Consider the following 23,552-nt stretch of genomic DNA (forward strand, 5'->3'; position numbering starts at 1 on the left):
TATTCTGATTCCCTTAGCTTTTACCTAATGTTCTTTCCCTGTTCCAGGATCCCATGTCACATTTAGTCAGCATGTCTCCTTAGGCTCCTCTTGGCTGTGACGGTCTCTCAGTCTTCCCTTGTTTTTGATGACCTCAATGGCTTTGAGGAATACTGCTCATGTATTGTACAATGTCCTTTAACTGGGATTTCTCTTATGTTTTTCTCATGATTACACTGGGGTTAGGCATGAATTACTAACTTATAGTGCTGCTGGCATGAGTTCAATGTCAAGGAATCAACGATATATACTAAATAATATATACAAATATTATTTAAGGTGTCTTTAAATAGAAACACATATAAAACAAGGTTATATATTGATCAGCTGATTAAAATGTTGTGACCAGAGGCTTGCAGGTACCCAATCCTGTATTATTTCTCTGAGGAGTAATGGTCCTGTATTCACTAATTCAGCATTCATGGCAACTTTATACAACGTAACTGCCATAAATAACTAGAGTTTACTGTATATTCATTTTCATTCAGTTAAAAATGTCTTCTAATTTCCATTGTGATTTCTTCTTTGGTCTATGTGCTATTTAAAAGTATGTTATTTAGTTTCTAAGTATTTGGAGATTTTCCAGGTATCTTTCTGTTACTTATTTCTAATTTAATTCCACAGGGGTAAAAAACAACAAGAACATAGTTTGTATGATTTTAATCCTTTTAAATTAATTGAGACTATTTTATGACTACTACAGGGTATATCATGAGGAATGTTCCATACCCACCCCATTGCCGTCGAGTCAATTCAGACTCATAGTGACCCTACAGGACAGAGTAGAATTGCCTCATAGGGTTTCCAAGACTGTCAATCTTTATGGAAGCTGATTGTCATATCTTTCTCCCACAGAGTGGCTAGTAGGTTCAAACCGCCAATCTTTTGGTTAGCAGATGAATGCTTAAACCACTGTACCATCAGGGCTCCTGAATGTCCCATAGCACCTGAAAAAAAAATATGTATGCTGCTGTTGTTGGGTGGCATGTTCTTTAAATGAATATTAGGACATTTTGGTTGATAGTTTTATTCAAGTCTTTTATACCCTTACAGATTTTTATCTACTTATGCTATCAATTACTTAAGAGAGGAATGTTAATATCTCCAACTATAACTATCAATTTGTTTATGTTTCCATTCAATTCTATCAGGTTTTGTTTTGTGTATTTACAAGATGTTACTAGATGATTACACATGAAGGACTGCTATGTCTTCTTGATGAATTGACCCCTTTCTTCTTATTATTCTATGTCCCTCTTCATCCATGGTATTATTACTTTTTCTGAAATAGCCATGCTAGCTCTCTTTTTATTAGTGTTTGCAGTGATATCTATGTTTCCAGTTTTTGCTTTTAACCTACCTATGCTTTTATATGTAAAATGGATTTCCTGTACACAGAGTTGGGCCTTGCATTTTTTTATCCAAAGTAACAATCTCTGTCTCTTACTTGCAGTATTTAATGTAGTTATTTACATTTAATGTAATTGTTGACATGATTGGATTTTAAATCTCCTATCTTGCTATTTGTTTTCTTTATGTCCCAAGTGTTCTTTGTTCCTTTTTTATTTCTCCTCTAATTAAAATTAGTGTTTTTGATGACAGGTTTTATCTTCATTAATTGGCTTGTTGTACCTTTAATATTTAGTGATTGTTCTGGGGTTTAGAATATTCACCTTTAACATCAGAATCTAACTTCAAATAACATTTTATGACTTTACTTGCTGTGTAAGAACCTTAGAAGAATATCTTTCTATTTTTATCTTTCCAATCTTTGTGCTACTTTGTCATTCATTTTACTTCATCGTGAGTTAAAAAAAACTCATGAAACATTGTTACAAATTTTGCTTTAGACTTTCAATTATTTATTAAAGAGTTTAAAATAATAGTGTACTTCTTTATCTTTACCCATATCTTACTATTTATGGTACTCTTCTTCTCTTTGTGGAGATCCAAATTTCTGTCTACTATCACACTCTTCTGCCTGAAAGATCTTCATTTAATATTTCCTGTAGTGCAAGTCTGCCCACAATCTATTCAATGAGCTTTCATTTGTCTGAATACATATTTTTCACCTTTATTTTTAAAAATGTTTTCCCTGGGTATAGAATTTTTGGTTGGCAGATGTTTTATGGTTTTGTTTTGTTTTGCCCTTTCAGTACTTAGAAGATACTGTTCCATTACCTTTCTGCTTACATACTTTCTGAAGCAATATATACTGTAATTCTTAAAGCTGCTCCTCTGTATGTAAAATTTCTTTTCTCTATGGATATCTTCAAGATTACTTCTTCATCTTTGGGTAGTTTGACTATGATGTGTCTAGGTGTATTCTTCCTTGTATTTACCATGGTGGAATATTTATGAGCTTCTTGGGTTTGTGGTTAGTTTTACCCCTTTAATTTTGGAAAAACTTAATCATTTTCTCTTCAAACACTTCTTCTTCCTTGTTCTCTCACTCTTCTACTTCTAGAACTCCAATTATACAGATGGTAGACAACAGTTTTTGATTGCTCTCCTCTTTAATCCCCTACCCCCCACTCTTTTTATCTTTGTGTTTCAGTTTGGATAATTCTATTGACCTATATTCAAGTTCACTGATTCTTTCCTCAGCTGGGAATGAATACCCTCTTATATTCTGGATATTATGTTTTGCATTTCTAGCATTTCCATTTGACTCTTTTTCATAGATTCTATCTCTCTGCTGAAATCACCTTTTCATGCATGCTTTTCTTTTCCTCTAGCCATCTGAAAGTTCCTATCTGACAGTTTCAACATCTGGGCTATACCTGGGTCTGGTTCTATTCACTGTTTTTTCTCGTGATAGATTATTATTTTTTCTTTTTATCTTCCGTGTTGTGTGATTTTTAATGAAATGCTGGACATTGTAATTAAAAGAACAGCAGAGACCGAGGTAAGTTGAATTTACTTCTGCAATGGGCATATTGCTTCTGTTGTCAGGCCACTACTGTGGCTGGTTGAGTCAATCTAAAGAATTGTTTAGCTTGGTTTCGGGTTTTTGTTGTTGCTGCTGTTATGTCGCTACAGCCACCTTCAGTGCAACAAAGACTTCAAATTCTTCTAGTGTGGACTGCGGTTACCCTGTGTTTAGTATGAGGCCTGGGGGTGACATTCCTTGTGCTCCTGCTCCACCATCAGCTTCCAGAAGGCTCTGCATACCTGTGCAACAGAGGGTGGCTCTCTCTATGCTCTTGTTCCTTTTCCAGCTTTAGACTTGTTACTCTGTGCAAGGCTCATGATGGGACCAAAAGGGAGTTTCTTGATTCTCCTGCTCCAGCCTGTCTTTGACAGACCCCATGCACCTGAGTCTCAGGGGTGGGGCTCTCTCAGTATTCTTGTTGCTTCTACTCATGCATGATAGCCAATCTCGACCTTGTATTGTTTGTTGGTCTTAGATTCAAGCCTGTCCCTCCCCAGATATAGCAGATAACTACAGATCACTTCCTAGGCACAAGTGGGCTTCCCACCCCTCCTTTGGTACAGATAATTTTTTTCTAGTGTCAGTGTAGGCCTGGAAAAGCAAATTTTCTACCCATATCCCAATAATTGCCAATCTTTGCCTGCATCCGGGAGCTTGAGCAGGTTTCCTGCCTACCCTCAGCCTATGACAGCTTTGTATCCTATAAGAGAAGGGTCTGGAACACAGGTAGATCTTTGTGTCTATCCTCCAAGGGTAGTCGATCACCACCTGTACACCCGTGCCACTGAGGGGCTCTGTCTGGCTTCCTGCCCCACCTCACTCTTTCTCAAAATATCTAATAAAGGCCACATATAGTAGAGCTGGCAAGTGGATGCAGGCTGTCTTTGTGTCTGAGGTTCTCAGGAATTTTTAAAGTGTCACACTAGCCCATGTTTGACCTTTAAAAGTTCACAAAAGTTTTGTTTTTTTCATATCAGCTTTGATGATTGCCAACCCTCCTCCTGTGCTCTGGCAATGGCAAAATTATGCATGTGTTCCTTCTCTCCTTGGAATTTAGATCACTTGGCTGCCTTTAGACCTCAGCTGTCTGGTTAAAAATATATTATTTTGTGTATTATCCATCTTTTACTCATTGTTAAAGTGGGAGCAATGTTTTCTTGTGGTATTCAACACTCTAAGTGAAAGCAGAACTCTAGAGTTTAACATTATTTAAATCAAGTTACTAACCCTATAGGTCATTACAGTATAACTAAATGCTTTCTCATTATTTTGAAATTCCCTTTTCCTTTTTTCAAACACCATGAAGCCACTGTTCCATATGTAAGTCCTCTGTTCACATTCAAACAATCTGAAGATATCCTTGGCCTATTACCATTAAAATATACATGATGCTCACAGATAACAGAACATTTTACTGGAACCATACAATATGTAATTCTTCAGAACAGGGTAATTCCTCCTTCCACAATTTAGGCCGAGAAGGCATCCTGCTTCCCAAGTTTATAATTGATATTCACTGAATTTCAGGTATTTATTCTTAATTTTAGTAGCAAAATAACACCATTAAAATACATGAGTTTAAGCAAATGGGATACTTATTACAAATGATTAAGTAGATTTTTTAAGTAAACCAAACAGGACATTAAAAAGAAAAAAAACTCATTGCTATCGAGTCGATTCCAACTCATAGCGATTCCTGTAGGACAGAGTAGAACTGCCCCGTAGGGTTTCCAAGGAGCAGCTGGTGGATTGGAACTGCCAACCTTTTGGTAAGCAGCCAAGTTCCTAACCACTGCACCACCAGGGCTCCAAAACAAGACATAGATGCAAAAAAAAAAAAAAGTGTCTTTAAAAGTAATTTTTGTTGGGAGAGTTATGCTTATTACAACAATGGAGCCACATATGTGATCAAGATATTAATGAACCAATTCCCCTGGCAATATTCATTCCTAAGAAGAACAGCCTCATCCCTTTGTGGTCACATTTTTTTTTTATTTGATTGCTTGGGATTTGGAACTAAATATAGGGCTGCCTGCTAGCTAACTTATCTACAAAAAGAGCTTTCAACTATTTCTAAATCCTCCTTCAAATGCCTCATATGCCATTATGGATACTCAAAAACTGTGCTGGAGGCTATGAAAGCAGATGAAAATAACTTCTGGAAGTATTCTGAGCAAGAAAAGAATCATTTTATTAAATGCCTGGTTCCCATATTACTATCTTATATAAAAGAAGGAAAGCCTTAGATCTTAAAAACTTACCATAACTAAAATAACAAGGTATGAATTTAGCAAAGACTTAAATACGGTAAAAACTCCTGAAGAGTTGAACCAAAAGGAACCAACATTTGTTTTCCATAGTACCCAGCATAGTGGCAAGCATACATAGTTAATAATTGCTAATAACTTCATCATCCTATAATCAAACACGGTACAATACATGGAATGCTCAAGTTTTAATAGGAGCTGCTGTCACCAAATTAGTGTGATTTAATTTATGTAAGATTTCTTTTTGGTCTCCTTTTGTAGATCAGTATTTATATATTTATAATACATGTTGAAAGAATGAAGGAATTTTCTTTGTCTTAAATCGAATGTAAAATACAGATTCACTCTCCCATAATAACGTCTTTGAAATTTAAACTAATTAGTATGCTATTAAATTTAAAAAAAAAAAAAACAATAAAAATCTCTGGAACATTTCTACTCCCTATCCCATGCCTATTTTCCACCAACAGAAAGACAGGCAGCTGACAAGTCCTATAGAACAATGTTTTTAGGCTGAATCGCACAGTAGTGAAAACCATGGGCCTGGGTCAGCACACCTAGTTTTCCAATGAGACTTGCTAATTGTGTGACCTTGGGCAAATTACTTAAGCTGTTTAAGCCTCATTTTCCTCATTCATAAAACAGGAAGGGCAAAAATAACATCTGCCTCAGTGGATTGTTATGAGAATTGAATGAGATAACGGGTACAGCATTCTTAAAACATAATAATAAATACGAACCATTATCACTGTGATGATGATGATGATTAGCATATTTCAAAGTTACTTCCTTATACTATATCTGAAGAAGCCACCAACAGCAGGAAGCTTCTCCCAACTTGTGCAAGTCTGATTAAAACGGTAAAATCTAGGTGAGGATGGAAAATAATATTTCAGCTTTCTAAACTCCCGGGGAGGGTGAAGAGAGGGTCAAGTAAGAAGAGAAGTTCCCTCCAGATGTGAAGAGGAAAATCAAACATAACCACAACTAATTAACATATGGCTGAATTAACAGATAAGCCTAATTTTCACAATTAATGAAATCAAAGTACAAAGGAAAGGTTTTCAGAATACAGAGTGAGGTCACTGTGCTAGGAGTTCTTGTGTTTTCAGTTTGTCTGCTTTCAATAGAATGCCATCACTCGTCCCCTTGCCCCAAAAATCACTTTTAAAATAATTTAGCACATCCATCCAAAAACAGTAAGGTTGGGGGTAATCCAGAATATCATACTTTCTGTCCGAAAGCAGGTCTAATACAGCCCAGCAGTTCAAGGAGGTTTCTGCCACACTGTTTTAATAAACGATCAGAAGATTTGATTCACCATCGTGTTCCAGGTTGTTGTTGTTGTTAGGTGCCATCCAGTTGGTTCCGACTCTTAGCAACCCTGGGTACAAGAGAATGAAACACTGCCAGGTCCTGCGCCATCCTCATAATCGTTGTTACGTTTACGCCCACTGTTGCAGCCACTGTGTCAATCCATCTCATTGAGGGTCTTCCTCTTTTTCGCTGACCCTCTACATTACCAAGCATGATGTCCTTCTCCAGGGACTGGTCCCTTCTGATGACATGTCCAAAAGTATGTGAGATGAAGTCTTGCCATCTTTGCTTCTAAGGAGCATTCTGGCTGTATTTCTTCTAAGACAGACTTATTTGCTATTCTGGAAGTCCACAGTATATTCAATATTCTTCAACAACACCATAATAAAACTGCATCAATTCTTCCTTGGTCTTCCTTATTCATTGTCCAGCTTTTGCATGCATATGAGGTGATTAAAAAAATACCATCACTTGAGTCAGGCATGGGGCCCTGGTGGTGCAGTGGGTAAGAGCTCGGCTGTTAACCAAAAGGTCAGCAGATCGAATCCACCAGCCGCTCCTTAGAAACCCTATAGGGAAGTTCTACTCTGTCCTATAGTGTCACTAGGAGTCAGAGTTGACTTGATGGCAATGGGTTTGGTTCGTTTGGTTTTTGGGTCAGGCGCACCTTAGTCCTCAAAGTGACACCTTTGCTTTTTAACACTTTAAAGAGGTCTTTTGCAGCAGATGTATCTGCCCAACGCAATATGTTATTTGATTTCTTGACCGCTGCTTCCATGGGTGTTGACTGTAGACACTGCTTCCATGGGCACTGGAAGTGCTCACTCACCTGTGCCAAGAAATTTGGAAGATAGTTACCTGGCCAACCGACTGGAAGAGATCCATATTTGTGCCTATTCCAAAGAAAAGTGATCTAATAGAATGCAGAAATTGTCAAACAATATCATTAAATCACACGCAAGTAAAATTTTGCTGTCAAAAATGGTTACGGCAGTACATTGACAGGGAACTGACAGAAATTCAAGCTGGATTCAGAAGAGGAGGTGGAATGAAGAATATTACTGATGTCACATGCATCTTGCCTGGAAGCAGAGAATAACAGAAAGATGTTTACCTGTGTTTTATTGACTATGCAAAGGCATTCTACTTTGTGGATCACAACAAATTATGGATAACACTGCGAAGAATGGCAACGTCAGAACATTTAATTGTGCTCATGCAGAACCTGTACATAGACCAAGCGGCACTCATTCAAACAGAACAAGGGACACTGTGTGGTTTAAAATCAGGAAAGGTGTGCATCAGGGTTGTATCCTTTCACCATACATATTTAATTGTATGCTAAGTGAATAATCTGAGAAGCTAGAATATATGAAGAAGAACGCAGTATCAGGATTGGAGGAAGACTCATTAATACCCCATGATATGCAGATGACACAACCTTCCTTGCTGAAAGTGAAGAGGACTTGAAGCACTTACTGATGAAGATCAAAGACTACAGCCCTCAGTATGGATTAAATCTCAATATAAAGAAAACAAAATCCTCACAACTGGGCCAATAAGCAAAACCATGATAAACGGAGAAAATGCTGAAGTTGTCAAGGATTTCATTTTATTTGAATTTTCAAGGTAAGTATATCAATCTAAGAGATCATATTAACAAAGACAAATGTACTGACCCCGACTGCCATGCCAAGAAGTGGCAGTAAAATCTCTGATTTAAAATGACACGGCAATAAAATTCAAAGTCAATGTTGCCAGCTTAATTCCAACTCTCCACCACCTCTCTGCAATGAAGTAGGTCTCAAAAGAGCAAATTATTTTGCATACCCTCTGGCTCAGCTCTCATCTATAATGGATGCAACATGCATATCCTGCATTTGTTTCCTTTTGGACAAGCCAGGGACTCACTGGGTTTGCGTGATTCGAGATAGGAACTGACCCTGTCTTTTCCTGAGATACCTATAAATGGTAGTGACCAGAGCATGGACCTTGAATGTACTTAACCTCTTATCAAATTATCAGTTTCCTCTTTCACAGTTAGGTGGAGCTACTTTTCTCCTTAACTGAATCCTGTAGGAAGCAAGCCATAAGAATTGCTCAGTGGCTTTTTATGTAAAATATTTTCCGTTCATAATGATGGTCTATCACTTTGTTACTTTCTGGCCATGAAAATATTGCTGCTACTTAATGCAGCACTACTTTTGTCAATGAAGAAGCTCCCGGGGGAGCGTTTGATAACATAGCAGTGTTCCATTCAGTTCTGATACATGGTTTCCTGAAAGTCGCTATATCTTTATTGCATGATTGATGGTTAGCTTGGAAAGTACTGGGTGTCCATTTCTGCAAACTCAGCTGAATTCAGCCCCCGATTTAGGCATCTTCTCTAGAAACAAACTATTCCTATACCCCATTTTTAATCCTTGCTTCAATGACCTTTGAAAAAAATCATTCTTTTTGGCCTCTAAAGGAATATTTAAATGTAAATTAGGTATTTGTTAAACTACTATTTCTTACAGAGTTTTCCAGTTTTATCTTTATTACACTTCTGGCTGTTGTTTTTAAGCAAAGCCAAATACTCAAATTAAAATGACTGCCACTTGAATTTCTTACGAGGGCTTTGCATTTAAAATGGCATCTGGCAAACAGTCGCTATAGGTAAGTGTCCTCTAAATGGCCTGGGGTGTGTAGAGAACTGGAAGGGATCAGACTACAGCTGGAGGGGAGTGGGTGGAAGAAGGGAGGATGAGGAAGAATATTAATTCCAGAATCTGGGAAGAATTTCCTGAACTACACAAAAAAAAGTCCATCTTTGCTGTGAAAACAGTAAAATCAATAGGGATTCAAGTAAACCGCTCAACCCCCTCCGAGTCTCTGCCCCCTAGCTCAAAAGCAAAATGTCTGCACACACCAGAAAACTTAACCATTACCCTCAACTATATGGCTCTTGCCTTTGAGCAGCAGGGGTGAAATTCCCCACGTCTCACTGCTGTCGCTGCCTCTTGTTCCTGTCTAGACAGAGACTGCAACTTCCAAAAGCTATTGGCAAGAAGTCAGCTATAATAGTATCACGATAGGAACTGAGAAGTGGTTACAAAACTGAAGGTAAACATCAGTCATTATTCATGAAAGAAAATATGTAGCATGTAAAGGAATGTAATAATAATAATGTGTGAGTAACATTGTTATAAATTCCTCATCTCACACTGAAGTGGTTTCAAAAGATATCATTTCATTTTTTTTTACTTCATCTCAGCTATGTAAGGATGATTTAATAACAGGAAATCTCTCAATGTAACATATCACAACATTACGCCCAGTAAGAAAAGATTCTCAATTATTTCTAAGTTGCTAAAGATATTTAATAGAATTTCGATATCCATTCCCAACAAAAATTCCTACAAAATTAGAAAAAGAAGAGTGTTTTCTTAACATTATGAAGAGTATCTGAAATCGACAGCCAATGACAAGATAATAGCAAAATAGTTGAAGCATTTTCATTATACATATACAGTCATGTGCCATATAACATACTTTCAGGCAACGTCTGACTGCATATAGTCCACAGTCCCCAAGTTATGAACGTCCACCTTACATACAGTCCATACTTACTAACCAACCCTGTAAAGCCTATTAAAAATCTGAGGTACATACAATGGTTCATAATAACAAACCAGCAGGACTTTGCAACACACATCAAAATGTTATTATTATTACCATATTGTTATGTTAAAGATGTTTTAGCGTATCTGAAAGTGTTTCTTTAATGTTTTTTATGCACAGAAAGGTGCACTATATACTATTATTAAGACAAACATTTGACTAACTGATATTCGATACAAACCATACTTAACGTTTCTGACTTACAAATACGACTTAAAGACAGACTTAGGAACGAAACTCATTCATAATCTGGGGACTGCCTTATATAATACGGTATTCACATAAAGTCCAGATCACATAATGTCCTATTTCACAGAACTTATCGTGAACATTAAGCGACGCATGAGTGTAACTGGGAACAAGACAAGAATGCCTAATTATCATTATTATTTAACACTGCTATATAAATTCTAGGAGACCCTGGGTGCTGCAAATGGTTAGAGCAGTAGGCTGCTAACCAACAGGTTAGCAGTTTGAGTCCACCCAGAGTTGCAATATTGAAGGATTCTACAGGAAAATATTAAATGATGCTGGAAGCATCAAAAGAAGACGAAAGGAATACAGTCATTATACCAAAAAGAGTTGGTCGACATTAAACCATTCCAGGAGGTTGCATATGATCAGGAACCAATGGTACTGAAGAAAGAAGTCCAAGATGCACTGAAGGCATTGGCAAATAACAAGGTTCCAGAAATTGACTGGAATACCAACTGAGATCTTTCAACAAACAGATGCAGTGCTGGAAGTGCTCACTTGTCAAGCCAAGAAATTTGGAAGACAGCGACCTAGCCAACCGACTGGAAGAAATCTATATTTATGGCTATTCCCAAGAAAGGTGATCCAACCAAATGCAGAAATTATCAAGCAATATCATTAATATCACATGCAAGTAAAATTTTGCTGACGATCATTCAAAAATGGTTACAGCAGTATATCGACAGGGAACTGCCAGAAATTCAGACCGGATTCAGAAGAGGATATGGAATCAGGGATATCACTGTTGATGTCAGACGGATCCTGGCTGAAAGCAGAGAATACCAGAAATATGTTAACCTGTGTTTTATTGACTATGCAAAGGCATTCGACTGTGTGGATTATTACAATTTATGGACAACATTGCAAAGAATGGCAATTCCAGAACACTTAATTGTGCTCATGAGGAACCTGTACACAGACCAAGAGGGAGTCGTTTGAACATAACAAGGGGGTACTGCGTGGTTTAAAGTCAGGAAAGGTGTGTGTCAAGGTTGTATCCTTTCACCATACTTATTCAATCTGTATGTTAAGCAAATAATCCAAGAAGCTGGACTATGTGAAGAACGCAGCATCAGGATTGGAGGAAGACTCATTAACAATCTGCGTTATGCAGATGACATAACCCTGTTTGCTGAAAGTGAAGAGGACTTGAAGCACTTACTGATGAAAATCAAAGACCACAGCCTTCAGTATGGATTACATCTCAACATAAAGAAAACAAAATCCTCACAACTGGACCAAATAAGCAACATCATGATAAATGGAGAAAATGTTGACATTGTCAAGGATTTCATTTTACTTGGGTCCACAATCAACATCAACACAATCAAATGGAAGCAGCAGTCAAGAAATCAAACTACACACTGCATTGGGCAAATCTGCTACAAAAGACCTCTTTAAAGGGTTAAAAAGCAAAGATGTCACCTTGAAGACTAAGGCATGCCTGATGGAAGCCATGGTGTTTTCAATTGCCTCGTATGCAAGTGAAAGCTGGACGATGAATAAGGAAGACCAAAGAATTGATGCAACTTTATTGTGGTGTTGATAAATAGTATTAAATATACTATGGACTTCTAGAATAGCGAACAAGTCTATCTTAGAAGAAGTACAGCCAGAATGCTCCTTAGAAGCGAAGATGGCGAGACTTTATCTCATGTACTTTGGACATGTTATCAAAAGGGACCAGTCCCTGGAGAAGGACATCATGCTTGGTAATGTAGATGGTCAGCTAAAAAGAGGAAGATCCTCAATGAGATGGACTGACATGGTGGCGCCAACAATGGGCTCAAGCATAACAATGATTGTGAGGATGGCACAGGACTGGGCAGTGTTTTGTTCTGTTGTACATAGGGTGGCTATAAGTCAGAACCAACTCGATGGCACCTAACAACAACGACAGAGGTGCCTCGGAAGAAATGCCTGGTGATCTACTTCCAAAAAATCAGCAATTGAAATCCTTATAAGGACAAACCTACTCTGACACACATGGGTTGCCATGAATTGGAAATGACTCAATGGCAACTGGTTTTGTATATAAATTCTAGCTAATGCAATAAGACCAGAACAAAGAAATATGAGCTATAATTACTGAAGTAGAGGATAAAATTATCCTGTGTATATAATACAAATATCTATATAATAGATGTGTAAAATATGACAATCAATTGAAAAAAAAATCTTAAGAGAATTAATAGTTTAATGAAATGTTCTATAAAAAGTTAAACACACAAAAGTTAAAATCTATTCTATATACCATTAATAATAAGATGGGGGAATGATTCCATTTAAATTAATAAAAATATAAATCATAAAAGAATAATCTTTTTTTATTGTACTTCAGGTGAAAGTTTACAGAGTAAATTAGTTTCTCATTCAACAATTTATACACAAATTGTTTGGTGACATTGGTTGCCAATCCTGTGATGTGTCCACACTCCCCTCCTCGACCTCGGGTTCTCCATTTCCATTTTTCCAGTTCTCCTGTCCCTTCCTGCTTTCTCATCTTTGCTTTTGGGCTGGTGTGCCCATTTAGTCTTGTATACATGGTTGAACTACATGTGTTATTGTTTTATAGGCCTGTTAATCTTTGGCTGAAGGGTGAACTTCAGGAGTGACTTCAGTACTGAGTTAAAAGGGTGTCTTGGGACCATACTCTCGGGGTTTCTCCAGTCTCTGTCAGACCAGTAAGTCTGGTCTTGTTTTGTAAGTTTGAATTTTGTTCTACATTTTTTTTCCACGCTGTTCAGGACCCTCTATTGTGATCCCTGTCAGAGCAGTCGGTGGTGGTAGCCAGGCACCATCTAGTTGTTCTGGACTCAGTCTCATGAAGGCTGTGGTAGTTGAGGTCCATTAGTCCTTTGGGCTAACCTTTCCTTTGTATCTTTGGTTTTCTTCATTCTCCTTTGCTCCAGACATCCAGTAGATTTATCTTAGATGGCTGCTCACAAGCTTTTAAGACCCCAGATGCTACTCACCAAAGGATGTAGAACATTTAAAAGAATAATCGTAACAGTATATTATGAAAATGATTCAACTTTATTTAAAAATACGAATGATCTGCTTAAATAGAGAACCATAAAATAACCAGATTAGCGAGACTGTACAATATAATGATTCATTCAAAATTAATGTAAAGTTTTACTCCTAACAAAATCTCAACAGGAATTTTCCTTGGGGTATTTAAAAATATCCTAAAGCTCATCTGGAACACTAAAAGGTCAAGAACAGCTTTAAAAAAAACTTTTAAAAGAAGAAGAAATCAGAGCCACTCGGCCAACCTAGAGTGGCCGACCTTAATAGAGAGATATTAAGGATTATAAACCTACAGTATTTAAACCAGTATGGACTGGAGAAAGAATCAACATACCAATCACCATATCAACACAAAAAAGTTAAAATATGATGCAGGAAGTATCTAAGGAGCCCTGGTGGTGCAGGGCTTAAAGCACTCGGCTGCTAACAAGGAATACACCAGTAGCTCTTCAACAGAAAGATATGGCACTCTGCTTTCTTAAAGATTACAGCCTTGGAAAGCCTATAAGGAAGTTCTACTCTGTCCTGTAGGGTTGCTATGAGTCACAATCGACAGCCATGGGTTTTTTTTAGGAAGTATGTGGATCAATGTGAAAGGAAAAAGGTTATTTATAGGATTTTTGGTAAAATTAGCCACTCAGAGAACAAAAGCACTAAAGCTTTACCTTATATCAAGTATCAAAATAAATTTGAGATGGATTAAATTTCAGAGAAATGTAAAAATGAAACTATAAAAATTAATAGGAAATATAAGTAAATAGATACTGATTTTGAACTAGAGAAGGAGCTTAGAAGGATAAAAGCAATCTCAGAGATAGAGACTGATTAACTATACTTATCTATTAAAAAATTTTAAACAAAAAGAAAAACCAAAAAGGTAAATGAAAAATTGACTGAAATATTTTCAATATATAAAACAGGCAAAAATGTTGTCATCGTTATTATTTAAAGAGGTCTTTCAAATTACAAAAAAAAAAAAAAATGCTCACAACTCAACAGATGGTAAGAACGTGAAATAATTTAAGACAAGTGCGGTGTGACAGATCACTTTTGTGTGTAGTTTTTCTAGCCATGGTCTCATAACTCCCATCCAAGTGACTCGGCGGAACTGTGTGATAGGGTAATTATGGTCCACCAAGAAGACTGGTCAGTTTTACCATCCCACTGGGATTGAAATGAGCCACCCCAAAGACAGGAAAGAGAGAGGAACCCACCACCACCAAGGAAGGAGAGACCCGCAGGAGACGATGCAGCGGGCTTCCCGGCCCACAGAGCAAGAAAACCGAGTGCCTTTGGACAGGGACTGAGGGCAGGGAGAGGCGTGCCTACGAGCACAGCTGGGAAGAGGGTGTCCTGATGGAAGAACTGCATCCTTGAGTGTTCCTGAGACTGAATTATAACTGGTTCCTTCCCTAAGAAACCCCATAATCGTGGGTATGGTCTGTGAGTTCTGTGTGGCCACTGCAATGAATTATTAATCCCAGCAGAGAAGTGGAGAGTGTCGTGGGAGGGATGGCTGGTGTCAGAATTGGTAAAGACGGCGAACAGAGGAGGCATGTTTGACAGCCTTCTCATAGGAATCAGCCTTAGGCTGTTTGTTGATCTTGAGTCTCCTTCCCCGTTGTGAAGTTAGAAGAGGTCAGTCACCGCCCCCAAGCCATTTTTACCATAAGGTTCTCCATATTAAGAATAACTTCACAATGTCACTGAATTGTACACGTAGAAATTGTTGCATTGGTGTATGTTCTGCTGTGTATATTCTCAACAACAAAAAATAAATTTTAAAAAAGAATGACTTCACAATAATAAAGTTATACATAATACTATAAATATTATCCAGATGCCTTGAGTGATGACTGTATGTCAAGTATTATATAAATCTATTGCCTCACTGAATTCTTATGTCAGCCTTAAGAAGTAGATAATATTTATCACCATTTTACAGATGAGGCAACTCAGGTTTAGAAAGAGTAAATAACTTGCCCAAGTAAATGGCAAAGAACTGAAATTCAGTTCTATCTGAGTCTGTGCTGCAAGCTAAATAACAGCCCCCAAAGATGTCCACGTACTACTTCCCAGAACCTGTAAATATGCTACTTTAATGATAAAAGTAACTTTGCAGATAGGAGTAAATTAGAATCTTGAGATGGGAAGAGTACCCTGGATTATCCAAGAGGGCTCTATGTAACCACAAGGGCCCTTATAAGAGGGAGGTTCACAGGCAGAGAAAGAGAAGTGACAATGGAAGTAAGAAGCTGGAGTGATACACAAAGAAGGAGCCACCAGCCAAGGAATGCAGGAGGCCTCTAGAGCTGAAAAGGGCAAGAGAACAGATTCTCCCTTAGACCCTCCAGAAGGAACCAGCCCTGCCAACGCCTTGACTTTAGCTCTCTGTGAGACAGAGGACCTCCAAAAGTGTAAGAAAGTAACTTCAGGTTGTTTTAAGCCACCAAATTTGTGATAATATGTTACAGCAGTGATAGAAAACTAACACAGTCTGTAATGTCTATATTCCTCCATTTTGAAAGGAATCACTGAAAAACAAAAAAAGACTAATACAGTGGAATGTATAAAAGATTTTAAACTTCAGATATCAAAAAAAAAACCCATAAAATTCTAAGATAAACCACATTCTGGGAAAAAATGTTTGCTACCTATATGATCAAAATATATAATGCATACAGTATATTGTATAAAATAATAATACACAATATACAAAGGGCTCTTACAAAGCATCTGGAAATAATCTACCACCAGTAGGGAAAAAAAAAAAAAATTGGCAAACACCATGAATAGGCAATACATAATTATAAAGAGTCACAAATGTGAATTTTGTGTTAGTATAAAAGACGTTTTTCAGGTGGTATCTGCTGACATAGGAACAGCCTTACCCCTATTAGTACACAATGTGATATATTTATATATGTATATTGTGTGTATATGAACAACACAGATATTTTTACACATAAATAATTTTTTAAAGAAATACAATATAATGTTAAAAAGTCTAATATAGGCCATTTTTAATTTCTTCTTTGCATGCTTCCGTGTTACCTAAATTTTCTCAAATGAATGTGTTTACTTTTCCATCAGAAATTTTATTTTGCTTTAAATTTTATTACAAGCATCATTATTTACTCACTATCCATAAGAACACCTTACATCATGTCTCCTCGTGAATCTACATAAGCCCACGTTAAACAGTAGATCCAAAATAAACAGTGATGGTAGCAGGGTGATTTGTAAAAAAGAAGAAACAAAACTTAAGTTACTCCAATCCTTTTATTCTTATGTGACCACCTAAAGTTTGTATTTGTGTCGAAAATTTAAAACAGTGAAACAGTACAAACTGCAAGGTGTAATATTTTACTTTGGTAAGTGTATAGTCTACTTCATAAATGAAATATTTTTACTTAATACTTAAAAATTTCAATTTAATCTTTATTTTAATTATTACCTGCTTTAAAACTAAAGAAGAAAATCAAGAAAATAATGATCACCGTGGACTATTATGGAAACCCTGGTGGAGTAGCGGTTAAGAGCTATGGCTGCTAACCAAAAGGTTGGCAGTTCAAATCCACCAGGCGCTCCTTGGAAACTCTGTGGGGCAGTTCCACTCTGTCCTATAGGGTCACTATGAGTTGGAACTGACTTGACAGCAACGGGTTTGGTTTTTGTGGTTTGGCGGACTATTACATGACTATTACTTTAAATAATCTTGTCAAATAGAGGTGGGGGGTATTAAAACACGGTAACACCCTGGATGGCAAATACATTAGACAAGCCTCTAGTCTTATTATAAAAGTTACAGTATATCTAAAGGAAACGTCTTAAAATTCAGAAAATCTGCCCATTATGATTTGGCAATAGAGAACAAATGCCAGTGATTTACCTTCTTTTTCAGCTATATTTCAAATGATGTAGGTCTGATTTTGTTCGTATTTATAACTTTACGGAAACATAACAGTGAGCTTTTTAGAGTGCACTGGGCCATTTATTTCAATTAGAAGCAGTAATAAAATCTCTTTAAACTATTAGATGTCACTTAGTCTCTATGTAAGACAGATAGTATGCTTAATGCCTTTTGGCATGATTCACAGTTATTTCTCCTTAATAGTTTTTATATTGACAGAAAAGCAAGGATTCCCTTCCTACTCCTCCCAGGTCTCCACAGTTCCCAATCATTGGTTGATCTAAAACAGAAATTTGTTCACAGAGCTTAGAAAGTAACTGATAAAAACCTTTCAACTCAAGTAGGAGTAGCAATAACCCTTTGCTGTATCCGAGGACTCAACGTTGTTACTAGCTGTGGGCTTGAGAAGCTACTAGCTATTGTGGTTCTTGGCATACTTTCCCTCACCCTGGGCAATGTTCTTCCCAACACCCCCGGCTCTCTCTTGCTGATTTCAAGGGCCAGCGCTGGTTATTTCCATGTCATCTAACTCATCTTGCTTCAGGAAAATTTATTTCCAAACGTATTTCTGGTGAATCAGAATCTAAGCATTTACATAATCTGAAAAGAAGTGCACTTTTATCAAAATACATTTCTTTCTTATTTTTCATGGTACACCTCAGACAACTACCTAGAAGCAGACAAGGTTCATGAGGGCAGCCTTAATACCCTCATGTTGCCCATCCTTCACTTAAGAGTTGGGAGGCACAATGAGTACAACTAAGACTCCTTTAAGATGTTGCATGGCAGTGTATAGAAGAGAGCTTTCTAAGAACAGTAGAGCCAGCTAATGAACAGCCTGCCGTAAGAACACATTCACACTACACAAACGCAGTTAAACCACTGCGTGCAGTGCCGTTTACCTAATACCTGTGCACAGTGCACCTAATGCCTCCCATTTAGGCACCTTCACGCTAATTACTTTTGAGACAATGCATGACCAGTGCTGTGCTCTTTGTATATAAATGGGGAGCTGACTTGTGTTTTGGAAAGCCTTTTTGGGGAATTTCCATATTTGCAAACATGGATACACACAAAGAGCGTATTTTTTAAGGGTTCAAAACTAGAAAATGGATTATATATAACATAAAATATAAAATGGGTTATACATATCCCCCTTAAAATAGTCCTTATTTTGTTGTCAGATTCCATTTTCCATTTCACATTTTACTGAATGTCACTGGTTTTAATTGCCTGATTCCATTTCAGATACTTTGGGTGTTTACTCCAGACCAGATCCACCTTAGAAAAATGAAGGTTTGTCACCACGGAGACACTCCAAAGGATGTTCTCCAGGCACTGGAGGAAATTTGGCAAGAAGTTTCAGAAATGTGTTGAGTAATATGAGTACTACTGCATGAGTACTCATGTTTGAATAACATGAGTACCACTGGAGTACCACTTCCAAGTGACTGCTTTGAACATCTATATTCTGCAATGTTCATACTTTTAAAAATCATTTTCATTACTGTATCTTCAGGCACATAGAAATGACAGGGCACTGTTTGTACTAAAAATCTACCACTGATACATGACCAAACCCCTCTATCATGAGCAATGAGACTGGGCCAGAGGACTCTCCTGTACACAGCCAACACACAGCTATGGAGGCTGAAGTGTCCAAGCAAAGCCAGGTACAGGGGCAATAGGAGCTAACATAGGTGAGCCCTTACCATGAGTCAGGCATTAGTCTAATAGTACATTTTTTAACATTTGAAATAAATACAAGTCAAAATTCTCACACCCCTGGTATCTGTGGAAATGATGTTCAAATTCCACATGGCACACCTACTACGTGTCTGACGCTGGGCTAGACCCTCCACATACACATTCATTAAATTGTAAATAGGGACCATGTCTATCTAGTTCACTGCTGTAATCCTTGGGCCTAGCACATGCACTGCATGTGCTCAATGTCTGTTAAGTGGATGGGTGGATGTGAGGATGAATGGATGGAAACTCCATCAACAACGCACTGTAAGGAGTATGAGGAAAACATCTGCCTCACCTCCAACCAAGCTTTTGTCTCTTCCCTTCTTTCCACAGTGCTCCAATCAGGGAGGGAAGACAAAAAGCCTAGAAGGACCTTTGCTTGCCTAGGCTGAGGCTATGTGAGGAGACTGGCTTGAGTTTGGGAAAACTGAACTTTGCCAGCTTCCACTCTGTCTCTAGTAACTTCATGAGGGCAGGGAGGATTCTTAGAAGGGAGGAATGTTTATTGTCATTTCATCTTCTGCCAGGATCCAAGGCAATATTCCAAAGAACACAAAGGATATCTTTTCGAACCTCTCTATTTCCTTTCTAAATACTTTTTCTACCTCTCCACCCTGGCCCAAGACACAAAAGCCTTTTTGCTTTCTCTCTCTCCAAATTCCTTCATCCTAGGCCATCCTTCCAAAATCTCCACAAATAGCCTTATTTCCAGGAGAGTCTCGTAGCTTAAAATTACACATCAAGGTGTGAATGAAGTTTAACACTCCTGTGGCATTATTAAATAAGGTTATTACTAACTAGCACTGTTTTAATCAGTAGGATGTGGCAAGGAGATACTTTTCAGGAGTAGCCTACACTATATCCGCTCTCTACCGCAGGTCCTGCTTTGTGCTTTTCTAAGACTGTAGAAAATAAAATACCTTTACAACCCCACACCATTCACACCCACCACAGCCCCCAGTCACAGTACTGCCAAACTCTACGGGACTCCATAAAACATCACGAACACCCTGTAATACCATTACAAATTCACGAGCGCTGAGGGTATGTCCTACGTGAGTGTACTTTCGTGTAATCATATAAATTTTAGCCCTGGTGGTGCAGTGTTACAAAGCAAGTTAAAATCTTCTTATATAAATTGCACTCCATATGCACCCCCATATCACTCACTGCTCAAAGTCTGCGCTCAGACATCTCACATCCTTAAAATCTGCTTCAAAGTTAGATCCCTAGGTCTGTGTTTTCTTCTTAAGAATCAGAACCCAAGTTTGTTACTTCAGGCATACCACTCTCACCTCTAGCCCAGCCTCTCCTCTGCCCCCTCAGCCCTGCCACACAGCACCTTTCCTGAAGAATGAGCCCTAGTGACACACCTTGCTCCAGGCCTCTCTGGCCACAGATTAAACTGTACTCCCGCTGGGATGCTAACAGGAAATGGCGAACCGGTCCCCAGCTCCTTTGGACTGTTGTCTCCACGAACTAACCTTTATAGTGACGATGAGAGTCCCTCTGTCCACACTAGGCACCTCTCTACCTATAACTGTACAGGTAATGCGTTCTCTCCATTCTCCTGCTTTGGGCAAAAGTCAGTAACACAGTCAGAGTGGGCCGCATATGTTTCATTGGAGGCCAGCAGCCTTCCTAACCTACCCTCTTTACATAGTCTTTATAAACCAATTGACAAGTTCAAGCAAGTTATGTGAATTGCCCTTTTTATTTGCAAGATAAAAGATGGCTAATACTGACGCTTCTTATGGCCTCCTCCACTCATACTGTTATCTCGTTTTTATAAAGCTTCCCCTTGAACTTCCATACATCCAGGCACTGTTACCTTTACTATGAAACCAGGTGAGCACCTCACAACGACCACACAACACTTGGATTGTCCCCATTTCCCTTTCAGACTGCTGAGTTTACTTTCCCTGCCAGCCACAGTATCTTTGCCACTGTTTCCTCCCTATGTCATGATTTTCAAGCTGAGGTGGTCATGTTCCAGTATCATTGCTTTGATGCTGTCAACTCTCTTTAAAGTCAGGACCCTCTACCTGAAGGGCTGCAGAAACCAAACTGAACAGACTCCGAGCTGGAGATAGAGCTCTTGTCTGAAATCGGATTTTCTGTTACTTAATTACTGTATTCAGCACCCAAGTCCATATCTCAGCCTTCCCCACAGAGCAGCCGTGATAACTTCCAGACCTTTCCCTGAGACTCCCTCAGAGGAGAAAATCACATTTCCTTATGGCCTGTCCTCTTCTCTCAAATGTGGGTCCACTCGGACTTTCTAGAAGCCACCAAAACCAAAACCAAACCCACTGCCCTTGAGAGGATTCCAACTGGTAGCGAGTAACCCCATAGAAAAGAGAAGAACTGCCCCATAGTGCTTCCAAGGCTGTAAATCTTTCTGAAAGCTGACTGCTACAGACTGCTGCATCTGTCTCCAGCAGAGCGGCTGGTTCCAACCAGGGGCGGATTATCCAAAAAGCAAGGTAAGCATGGACTTACTTGTGCTTACTTCCTAATCTGTAGTGAACAATTTCACATGCTTTTCACCACATCAGCACAAGTAAGCCTGTGCTTACCTTGTTACTAGGTCATCCATCCCTGTCAGGGATTGTAAATTTGAAAACAGGCTTTGATTCTGTAGGAAGGCGCTGTGGGGTTGGGGGAGAGACACATGCCAGCCACACCTACAAGCAGAACCTTTGATGTGGTGAAAAAATGTGAAATTGTTCACTACAGATGATCTGACAAGCAAGGTAAACACCATGCTTAACCCTTCCTATTGGATAATCCTCCCTGGTTGGAACCACGGACCTTCTGGTTAGCAATCAAGTACTTTAACCACTGCACCACCAAGGCTCCCTCTAGAAGGCACAACTGTACCTATATTATATCATTCTGGACTAATAATAAACCAGACCCCTGACCCAGTATCCAAAACCAAACAATTCCTGACTCATAGTCAGGACCCCATTTGGTTTCCAAGGAGCACCTTGTGGATTCAAACTGCCAACCTTTTAGTTAGCAGCCATAGCTCTTAACCACTACACCATCAGGGTTTCAGACCTCTGAAAAACTCCGTGAGTGGCCCTAATTGTCTTTAGCACTTTATTACATCCTTGTATACTTAAGTGTAAACAATTTTCTCAAGTGGACTAGCTAGCATATGTTTCCTTAACTTTCCCCCCAGAACATTCATGTTAATGGTACACTTTTCAAATTTGCAGCAGGGCTGAGAATTGACTTTATGGAACAGAGAACAGGGCCTGTTTCCCCACTCTTACAAGAGACTTTGCTTATTTCCCCTGGGAGTTTCTCAGAAGAGGAAAGAGAAAAGGAAAGTTGAAACTAATGTGGGTATTAACCATTCTTCTCCAACCCTTCAGACTCAAACACTGCTCAGGAGATCATTAAGAACCTCCCTTTGCTGCCAGGACCACTGAGAGGCCAATTCCCGACAGGTGAGCACTAGAGACTTGGTCCTAGTTTAGAGTTAACACCTGGATGTGAGATCTTGTCTCTCCAACAGCTGGAGACACGAGGAAGGAAGGAATAAAGCGCTAATATAGAAAGAAAATAGAAGAGAAGCCCGAACACCCAACGCAGCCTTGCCTCTCGGCCGTCACCTATACTGGGCCGCCAAGCCTCAGCTAAAGCGGCAGCACCGCGTCCCCTCCCGCCGCGCGCCCCCGCCGCCCTGGCGCCCCCTTACCTTGCGGGAGTACGGGGGTTTGCTCAGATGGATGCCGTCGCGGACGAGCTTATCCCTGATCATGATCTTCAGCTTCAGCTTGGGGTAGCTCACCAACTCCCTGCTGCGGGGGACAGCAGTCTGGCTGCGGGGGTCCCCGCGGGGTCCCTGGGCGCGGCCGGCCGGGCCGCCGCACGGCTCCCCCCGGCGGCCGGTGGGGACGGCGTCGGAGGGCGGCGGCTGCGGCTCGAGCGTGAAGTAAAGGCCGGCAGCGGCGGCGTCCTGCTCCCGTAGCCGGCTCACGGCCTCCAGGATGCGGCGGCGGTGCGCGGGCGCCAGCACACCGATGGCGTCCAGATCCGGGTCCCCGATCTGCTTGCAGACCTCCAGGTCATCGTAGCCGTTATCCACGAAGGACTCGGCGTACTGCGGGAGCTGCAGCGCCTTCAGCCATTCGTAAACTATGTTGGTGCACATGGTGGGACTGAAGCCCCGCCGACACGGCGGCACCAGTTCCTGGAACTTTTAGTCCTTTCCTTGATGGAGGAAACAGGAGCAAAGTTTTCCTGTTAAAGCACAGTAGAGGGTCAGAGTCCGCAAACCATCAGAAGACCCGTGGGAAGGAGAGAGTACCAGCAGCAAAGTGAATGCCCACGCCGCCGGGAGCTCGCAGCACTGGCGCTGGGC

General features: G+C 39.4%; 1 protein-coding gene across 1 annotated transcript in view; it reads right to left on the reverse strand.

Annotated features, from left to right (window-relative positions):
• SAMD5 (sterile alpha motif domain containing 5) overlaps positions 1-23,342 on the reverse strand; it is a 69,453-nt gene extending 46,111 nt beyond the window's left edge. Inside the window, exon 1 of the mRNA XM_004368966.1 lies at positions 22,887-23,342. Within this exon, the coding sequence (XP_004369023.1) occupies positions 22,887-23,342 (456 nt within the window). The remainder of the gene's footprint in view (positions 1-22,886) is intronic.
• Positions 23,343-23,552: the final 210 nt, after the last annotated feature.

Source organism: Trichechus manatus, unplaced genomic scaffold, assembly GCF_000243295.1.
Source record: "Trichechus manatus latirostris isolate Lorelei unplaced genomic scaffold, TriManLat1.0 scaffold00002, whole genome shotgun sequence".
Taxonomy (NCBI): Eukaryota; Metazoa; Chordata; class Mammalia; order Sirenia; family Trichechidae; genus Trichechus; species Trichechus manatus.